Source organism: Salminus brasiliensis, chromosome 23, assembly GCF_030463535.1.
Source record: "Salminus brasiliensis chromosome 23, fSalBra1.hap2, whole genome shotgun sequence".
In the NCBI taxonomy this organism is placed as follows: Eukaryota; Metazoa; Chordata; class Actinopteri; order Characiformes; family Bryconidae; genus Salminus; species Salminus brasiliensis.
The window spans coordinates 11,181,270-11,191,377 of record NC_132900.1 but is presented as its reverse complement, the minus strand read 5'-3'; the positions used below and the strand labels follow the sequence as shown (position 1 = coordinate 11,191,377).

The following is a 10,108-nucleotide window of genomic DNA, read 5'->3' as shown; positions in this document are numbered from 1 at the left end:
GCATTTGTTGTATAGCTTATAACATTCATAAGGCTTCCTTTGAAATATATTCTGCTTTAGGTAAATATTCATTTAAGTAAGTAAAAAGGTAAAGGTGCATGTATTTGTCACTGTACAGTGAAATGTGTCCTCCGCATTTACCCATCTGTGGTAGTGAACACACACACACTAGTGATCTAGGGGCAGTGAATACACACACACCCAGAGCGGTGGGCAGTCAACTCCAGCGCCCGGGGAGCAGAGAGGGTAAAGGGTCTTGCTCAAGGGCCCAACAGTGGCAGCTTGCCAAGCCCGGGAATCGAACCCACAACCCTGTTATTGATAGCCCGGCGCTCTAACCGCTGAGCCACCACTGCCACGTTTAAGTAAATATTCATTTAAGTAAACGGAAACCTCAGGGGTTAAACTCTGTACTCTTGTTTTTTATAAATACATATCTTGTAGTAGTATGCATAGGTAGAAACACATTGTAGTTTTTCTTTTATATTTTAGTTTATTAGAGCCCTATAAGTCAAAATTACTATATATATTTTTAAAAGCGACAACCCCTAAAATATTTTCACATGGTCCATATTGTGGGGGCCCAGGGCCCTGCCTTATATTCTTAGGCATTTAGGTGGGGTGTTGCATGTGAATGAAAGTCAATGTAAAAAAACAAGTTTATTCCAGGAAGATTTGGAATAATTTATTTGTCTGTTCATCCAGAATTATTTACAGTGTACAAAGCAGCTACAGGGTTCAAACCATGGAGAAAACTAAACAAAAATAGAAACCGTTTGAGACAAATATTGCATGTATATTTTGTGTAAGAAATTAGTATATCACATTGCACCCACTTAAAGTCTACAACACATTTGAATGAAACTTTCTTGATTATTAAAGGCATTTCATCTTAGCTGCCGTACGGAAAGAATAAATAAAACAGTAAAAAAAACTGTATACATATAAAAATGCATCTGAAGTCCATTATGCTATTTACATTAGCTAGCAAATATCAGCACAGCTGAGATATAATATCAGTCTACTTGTTGAGATATTCCAAAAAACGAAACACAAAACATTACGAAATACCAGAACGTACTGGCTTGATCAGCGAGACGAAAATGTTGTTACATGAAGGAAGCAAGATTAGTTTACATCTCACTGTGGCTTTACAAACATTTTATTACAGACTGATTTAGATGTCAGTCAAATAACAGTACCAGAGTGCCGGCCTCAGTGGGGAGCTCATGGCTCAAGTAAAGGCCTAAGCTCCGCCCTTCACCTGCACACAGGTGCTGTTGATTAGGACTGATTACTGTTTGGGGTGCTCCTGGTGGAGTCACTGACACTATCTGAACTTGTGATTTTTCTTGCTTTTTGACACTGCTTTGTTTTGTGACTTGGATTGTGGAATTGCTATGATGTATCTGCCTGTCTGTGTTTTGACCCCTGCATGTCCCGACCCTGAGTTTTGCTTTAGCCCTAATAAAGTCCCTATGCAGTCTGCCTCAACCAGTACGTTACAGCATCAAAGCTTCTATGGTTCAACCCCGGGGCTGCAACCGGATTGAAGCGGTTGGGTTGTGCAAGATGAACACAATGTTAAACGTACAGCAGGGAAAAAAAGCATTGTCACTTTTTTTTCTTTTTTTTCTAACCATTATTGGTGTCTTTAAGCTTGACAGCATCACATTTAGCTAGTAAGCTAAATATTATTTTTAATCTATCTTTCTTTTAAGCATTAGAAACACAAATAAGTAGCACCATGTGAACAGGGCCTGTAACTGACAGGTGCCCTAATAATGTATTATATTTAAAAAAAATCATCATTCATGTGAAAGGGTTTTCACCGAGTATTCAGTGTTTACATTTAACTCATCTTTTAGCAGACATTTAATGAATGCAGGCAGAGTTTTCAGCAGCTATTCATACTAAATACGTTGTCCGTGCCAGAGCAAGCAGATGCAGCTTCAGGCCTCACCATGTCACCTTTCTAGTGGTGGTCTGGTGCTGGTTCAGCTGGTTTAAGGTATTATAATTATTATATAGGGTATTATATTTACAGCTTTCAGTGTCTTTACATCAGGAAATTAGCATGCTAAACGTAGCTAATTGTGAAGTGTTTATCAACCACATTGCCAGGTGAATGCTAAATTTTGATTCTGCAACAGTGTTGGTATACACTGTTAGTGAGGTGTGTTATGTAGGAGTTTGTAATTACTGACTGTCATTAACATTGCATGTATTTAATTCTGATCAGCCTACCCAGAATCACAGGGCAGTCACATACTTGCACATGGGGGCAATTAAACACACTAATCAACCTACAATGAGTGGTGTGTGGGGTGGAACAAAGACATCTTCCTCCTAGCTGAGGTTTTCCATTCCATATACTATCCATTACCTTCTGATTCTCCATGACTCTACATCACAATACTGAGTCATCTGAAAGAGGAGCTTATAAATTCCTCTTTGAGGAAAGTAGTGAACTGATGTTGTGTGTAAATTACTAGTAGGTTGGCTGATGCGTGTCACATGTGGCATCAGTCTCACAGCTGATGTGGGCTCCATCCATTTAGTTTTCATTCACAGCCTTACTGGATTTTGTAACCGCAGCATAAATGGTTTCTGGTTTTGAATGTTCCACTGTATTGGGGGTCAGAACTTGTTCCTAGATGACCATAAGGACATGTGTGTAATTAGCATACAAAAGCTATATGACAGAGTAATACAGTAAGATTTCTCATCCCATTAATTTACATGAATTTCCTAAATGTATCTTTGTATTTGCTGCTTTCCACCAACATAAAATAATCATACATACTGTATTACTTAATAAAGATTTGAACTGAATCTATTGGCAGGACATGTTCATTATCATTACCTTATCAAGAACTAAGTCGTAGGTGTTAGAGGCACCAAGGGTCTCTAGGATTCCTGGTTGCTAAAATATTTGGGGACAAATTTGACATGTTTAAGCCATGATTTAAAAAAAATATTTATGAATTGATTAGAAAAGTAAAAAAAAAAAAATAGTTATAGACCTCAACCAAGTGAATAACAATAGTAAAACTTAACAGTAGGAAATACAGTAGCTAACGGAATTATGAATGTAGTTTAGCAGTAATCTAACAAAACAAGTGAAGGTTTTCCTTTTACTTATTTCCTTTACTTTCACTTAAAAATAATATGCTTAACATTTTTTTTTACCTGGTTTTCAGTGATCTGAATGGGTTGTTCATTACTTGTAGGCTGGGTTTTCTTCTCTACCACACTATACAGAGTAGAAGGCGTCTCCAACATGGTTTCAGGTGATGCTGAAATATTGCTCTGTGGACATATTTGACATATATATGAGCTTAGGTATGCTATTATTTTTGTTTCAAAGAATATTAACATGGGTTTAGATTAACAAGCTTTGGATCAAGTATTGATCCAAATATGTAAACAATATTAACTGACAGTGCCTAAACATGTTTTAATTAAATCTTACCTCAACTGTTGCATAGACAGTGTTTTCACATTGTTTGATATCTAGAAAGAATGGAAACAAAATAACCATTCAGTTATGAATAGTAACTTTTATTTTATTTTATTTTTTTTATCAAAGCTATTTAGCCTAATGGTATGCAGTCATTCTCTACTACGCACAGTTGGTGTTATAAACTGTTATACAAACTGTCTGCTCTACTGCACAATGTCACGCTTTTCTACAGCTCCTGTTCAATTATTATCAATGTCAGCCCTGATTCCGCCATGTCACCTATCTATAGTCACCAGCACCTGCTCTCTGCTACTAGTTTATTAAAGCATTACAGTCCTGGGTGTCTGTTACTTGGCACTTTACATCCCCTTTACAGCAATGTGAAGACAATCTCAACAAGCAACACTCTACTCTAAAATCTAAATAAATGTCAAAAGCAAAAAGCCATTTCTAAGGCTCTGGGAATCCAATGAACACAGAGCTTCAGTGCCTATAAACAGTATTCACCCAGTATTGTTGCTTCTATAAATAAAATCATGGTCAAAATAATTCTACAGTAATTTACAAAAACTATTGTCAAAGTCAAACAGATTTCTACAAAGCAATGTAGTTAAATAAAAATATCATAAAAAATTGATTACATAAATATTCACCCTCTTTAACGTGACCTGAAAAAATTCAACAGTGGTCTAGGCAAATGCTGTGAGCAGTCTCACAACTGGGGAAGATTATCTGAGTGCAGTGACTGTCTAGTCACTGGTCATTCAGTATTCCTGGCTACACATGCACAATGAACACAAAATACTCCACACATCTTAGAGAAAAGGTTAATGAAAGGATGTCAGGGGATGGATACAAAACAATCTCCATTAAATCATTAAAAACTAAAATGAATATGGCACCTCTGCCTAGATCAGGCCACCCTCACAAACTGAGCATAAAAGGAGGCCAACAAGACACCAGTCACACACCAGGGGATGCTAAACAATAATGGAAAAACAATTTCGTTCATTTCCCCTTTTTTGGTTCCTTGCAATATGTCTTGTCCTGATTTATTGGTACCCTAAAATTTAATATGAAATATCAGGTTCAGAGTTTTACATTTATATTAGACATGAATGCCATGCCACATTTTAAATTATTTAATTGAACTGTTTTTCCTGGGACAGAATAAGTGTACAACAGACATCTTTAACAGAAAAACAAGAATCTGGTTCATGATTTTTTTAAGGGTTTCTGAAATCAACATGGTCAGTGTTATACATACAGGGTCAGAAATATACATATACCCATTAGGTTATTAATTCAGTGGTGCTAAAAATGTTAATCTAACTAGCCTGTTTAAAAGATTGGAGAAGGCACTGCAAAACCATTGGTTGATCAGTTTCTTCTGGAAGTTTGGCTTTTCATTTATTATAGCATATATACAAAGTAGTAAAAATTCATGACAGACATTTTGGGGCCTTTATCCCCTTTTTTAAGCATGAATTTAAAAAAAGTCATACCAGTCGATCTTCTTTGTTTTTGAATCCTATAGCAGAGAATAGCCAGGATAACCAGCACAGCAACAATCAGGATCATAAACAGCCAGCTCAACCATGACTGACTTGTCAGGTTTTGTGTCCCTAATGGGGGGAAAAGGTTTGGTAGTCAAAAAAAAAAAGTACAATAAAATGGGTTTAAGAGCAACATGAAAGTTTATTGTGGCCAGTCCTTCTTGTTTCCCTTTAAACATTTAGAAATATTGATGGGGATTTAAACAGGGATCTACTTGTAGCATGTGGACTATGGTGATTATATCACATTGTAAATGAGGGTTATGCTGAGTGTAGTGTTGTTTATTTAAAGGTTAATTCATTGATTGTATTGTTGATAGATTGGTTGACGTTTAACATAAAATCTTTCTCCAGTTTCTTCTCAGCTTGAGTATTTCACTATAAAAAATCTTTTTCCATTTTTTGGAATATTTAATATTTTTTTCAGCTTCATGTAAATGAAATGATTAAGATAATTCCCATCTCTGTTATGTTAGCTAATAGCTAATAGTTAGTCAATTAAAAAAAAAACAAAACAAAAAAAAACATTTGGATTGCTGTTAAAAGCTTTTCTTTCTAGGATTTAGTTACCATATACATACATATGTACCAGGACATGTTAAAGAAAAAAGAAAAGAAAATCTTAGATTAGAATAAAATTAGATAAATACAACTTCAAATGAACAAGACATGACAAATGACCATGTCATTGTTTATTTAATAAAACAAACTAGGCCAGAATGCAGAAGCAGTGTGTGAAATTAAGCACACCCTTCCAGCCTCCATATAAATTAAGAAGGTAAGCAGCAGACAGGTGCTGCCAACCAAATGCCCTTAGATTAATTGATCATCAACAAGTGTGAATAGCTCTATAGAAGCAGAGGTTTGGCAGGTCTGGAGCATTCAGGTATGTGTTAACACACTGCCAAGGAGAAAATACGTCAGCAATGATCTTAGAGAAGCAGTTGTTGCTGTCCTTCAATCTGGGAAGGGTTTTAAGGCCAAACAATTTCGGTTCCATCATTCTACAGTGAGAAAGTTTATTCACTAGTGGAGGACATTAAAGACAGTTGCCAGACAGTTGATGTGTAAAAAGAACTCTATTTAAATATATCCAGATCCTATCCAGATACAAAACAGGTCCATAGAGGTCGGGAATGCGGATTTGCATCACATAATTCTAGGTCTGAAAAGAAGTTTGAGTGTGTGTGTGTGTGTGTACCTTTATCAGCACAGAGCTGTTTAAATGTTTCCATCTCCATCATGGTCTCATTCCAGCTGACTTGGTTGCTATGGTTACATATGATGGAACTGCCTCTCATAGACAGGGAAAGCCCAAAACCTTCAGGTGATTTCTCTTCCTTCTCCTCACAGGTTGCATTAGAGCAGTTAAAGCTAATTGAGTGTTCATGACCTGTACAGGTGATCCTACAGGTGCTGTTGATTCGCTGGTGAGACAGAACTGGAGTTTTCACTGGATCTGAGGTACATACATGCATACATTTATTATACAACACAAAACAATCAATCCATACAACAATAAATCACAGTGATCATGAGGAATTATCAGCTGCTGTTATAATAATGATGTAATAACGATGATAATGTAGTGTAATGCATGTCCTTTTTTTGCAATCACATTACAGTTACTGATTTGTAATACTTGTAATATGTTGTTCATGGCTCTAAGCAAACAATAGTAATTACAAATAATATATCTTAAATAAACAGTACCTCACCCCAACTTACACAAACCACATTGAACTTACATTCAGAAACAGATTTGTAAACTTCATAATGTTTTCATAAAGATTAGTCAACAGACTTTGTCAGTTTCAAACAACATCATATTTAATGCAATGTCTATGCAGAGTAAAAATCTGATGTTTTGGAGCATTATTTTAGCATTTCTTTCTAAATTATACACTGAAAGAAGTCTACTTTCTACTTTTCATGTTATTACAGATGTGCCATATGTAAAGTTATCCCATTATGGTTTGAGAAAGGTAATTAGTCATTTGTAACCATGTACTTTTTATGGGAAAACTACTCCGGCTGCAATTGTGAACTATGTAGTTCAATTTAACATCACTTGTAAATTTCTAATGTTGTATCATATTATCCATTTACATCTTGTGATAAGCAGCCCATGACGAGAGGAGCTTATCTGCTTAAGTCCAACTAGTGACTATCTGTAGTGGAAAGAAATGGGTTCAGGAAGAACATCTAAACATCTCCAAAAATATTTAGTTTGTTAACGAAACCTTAGATCTCAACCGCCATTTAATACTGGATCAGTTGACTGCATTTCCCTCCCCTTGATTCTCATAGTAAAAGACTTACCAAGCACAAAGAGTGAGTACGCCACTGTGACTTTTATACCAGATGCTCTTGCTTCATACGGCCCACTGTCATTCTTCTGTAAGTTCTTCAGTGTCAGACTGTAGGTTTCTTCATTAAAGTCCACTCTGTCTTTATAAGCAGGATTGTGTATAATACTGTTAAATGTTTTAAAATATTCTAGAACATTATCAGTTCTGTTAAACACCCAGGACAAAGTATTCAACTGTGGTGGAGGACCCTGTATGTTCATCTGAACAAAATCACCAACCATCCGAAACACATCACTTGACACTGCAGAGAAAGTACAAAGATAAAACATTTAAGGATTTCTCAAGTTGTTTGTGTGGTCTTTTGTTATATTGTTATATTTTCTGAATGTGTATTAAACTAAAACAGCTGAAACAAATTCCCAGCATAAATTTAACTTGAAATAAACTCTTTCTTCCTTGCTGAGGTGAGCCAGAAAGGTCTCATTAAAAAAAAATACAGACTAACGATGAACATGTATTGTCAGCTTCGGAAGAAGGAGGCAGATTCCCCCTAACCCTACGTGGGACCATGAGAAGAAAAGTACCAGCAACTTAGCATTAGCATGCTATATCAGCGTCAATCATAATAGACAAAAGTGACAACTTGATTTAATAGATGTTGACTTTGCAGTCATATAGATAAACATAAGTCACTATTTTGCAGAGTGGTCCTAACTGCAGACCTCTGGAGCTCCGCTATGCTGAGAATCCAGTTAAATTGCAGAACTCTAGCTCTTGTCAGGAGTCTTGAGTCTTTATGCACTCAAACATAACCAAGTCATGAGGAGAACATTTCAGTAAATGTTCAGTAAATAATAAAAATGTAACTGGGCCTTACAGCACCACAGCTAAAATTACATAAATCTGCTTTTTTTTAGGAAGCCAGTGAGGCGTATGTGGAGAAATGTGTTCACTTTGTATTTACTTCAAGAATTATATTGATTTCATACTGATTCAACATTGATTCAATGTGCACAAATACATTCTGACATCATAGATCAACAATGATTTGATGCATTAGGCGATATAAAAATGAACATTGGTTCAGTTTGATTTTGTTATCTGGTTTTATAGGGTTTTGTTAAATGAAAATAAAGCCACCCGGGACTCGAACCCAGGCTCCTGTATAGTGAGACCGACGCTCTGCTGACGGCGCGTCCAACACAGGGAAAAGGAGGAAAAACTAACAAAGACTGCCAGGGGAGCTACCTCAAAAACCTTGAGGAAAATAAAAACTAAAGGCAAAAGGATCTCCCAAATTTTCCGGACAGTAAAGCAGCTGAATTTTAAGTGCTCTCTTCTGTGCATCTACAACCTTATAGGCCTGAGAGAGCTCACCATGGATCTCACCATGGTGATAATTGTCACTTTACGAATCAAGAGCAAACCAATTAAATGTCTATGAGGTTTAAATAAGACAGGCTCCTCCAAAATCCTCTCTAATGATTGTCCAAACTGCAGCTAAAGGAGTCTAATTTTTGTTGTTTTAAGTAGTAATTAATGTGGGGTGTTTTTCCTAGAAAAAATACATTTCTATTAGTTCCATTTTACAAATGATTTTTGGACAGTTCTTTAGTTGTAAGTGGTCAGGTATAGTACCTGCATACCCAAGTATCGTCAAAAAAGAAGCTTAAACGTCCATATACCCCCCCCCCCCCCACCCCCCCAAAATAAAATAGATATATGGTTATGGTTTCCATTGGGTGTCCTAACTACTCTACATACATTTGGACAAATAACTGGATATGTGGATTGTTTTAGTTAGTTTAGTTTAGTTTTTAGTTGTTTTTTCTTAATTTTTTTTTTTTTTATTTTATTTAGTTTTTTACATTTGATCTCTTAATGTTTAATTAGTTTCTTGCCTTTATCTTTGTTTTATGAATTCTATGAAGTTTTTTTTTTTTTTACATTTTAAGTCAACAGTACCACTCGTACCAGTCCAACACTGGACACCTCGCAACCCTTATACTATCATTCTATACTTCAAAAACACACAAGGTTTATCAGGAATCCTGTTCTTCAGGATGAACACAAACTAATCACGTAAACTGGCTAGTATCCTGACCTCAACATCATGAAACGTATTAAGGGACAAACCAAAATGTGTCTCATGAGAGCAAAGAAATATCAGGTGACCTACTGCTAAAATGGTAAACCAAATGCAAGCAAGTTTGTAAATGAATGTGAAAAGATTGAAATTCCAGTCATTTTGGACCAATTTTACACAGTGTAAAATGCAGTGTTGTGTTTTTGTGTCAAAAAGTGAAAACAAAATATATGGTATGATGGTTTCAGCAGGTATAATGTATTACCTAAGTTTTCAGGACCTTAATATGCTAAGGTAAATAATGTTACACTGTAGAGACAGCAATTACTCAGTATTTACTTGATATTGACTGAATCATCATGAAGATGAATCTTAAAATAATTAAGATGATAGTGAGATTTAGAATTGCCCTTACCTCCATCCGAGACCAAGGTGGAGAGAGCAAAAATCAGCTTTAATACTTCCACCATTTTACTGTGTGTGTGTGTATGTGTGTGTGTGTGTGTGTGTGTGTATAGAACTAAAAAAATGGAACATGTACAACAGGAAGCCAGATGTCATGTGACCCATGATTTGTTATCCAATGAGCAGTGGCCTGTATTAAATATAATATTAGTGTACAATTTCATGGTATCCAACTGGATAAACTTCGGCAGACATAGAGGCACAGTAGCCATATTTATATTTA

At 35.9% G+C, this 10,108-nt stretch overlaps 1 protein-coding gene across 1 annotated transcript; it reads right to left on the bottom strand.

Annotated features, from left to right (window-relative positions):
• Nucleotides 1-672: 672 nt before the first annotated feature.
• LOC140546116 (uncharacterized) lies at nt 673-9,909 on the bottom strand. The gene is made up of 8 exons (XM_072669275.1): nt 9,836-9,909; nt 7,345-7,635; nt 6,224-6,481; nt 4,972-5,091; nt 3,476-3,516; nt 3,193-3,312; nt 2,867-2,926; nt 673-2,653 (listed from the first exon to the last, which is right to left on the bottom strand). Exons 1-8 carry the CDS (start codon nt 9,888-9,890, stop codon nt 2,558-2,560), a joined length of 1,041 nt encoding a protein of 346 aa, XP_072525376.1. The 5' UTR covers nt 9,891-9,909; the 3' UTR covers nt 673-2,557.
• Nucleotides 9,910-10,108: the final 199 nt, after the last annotated feature.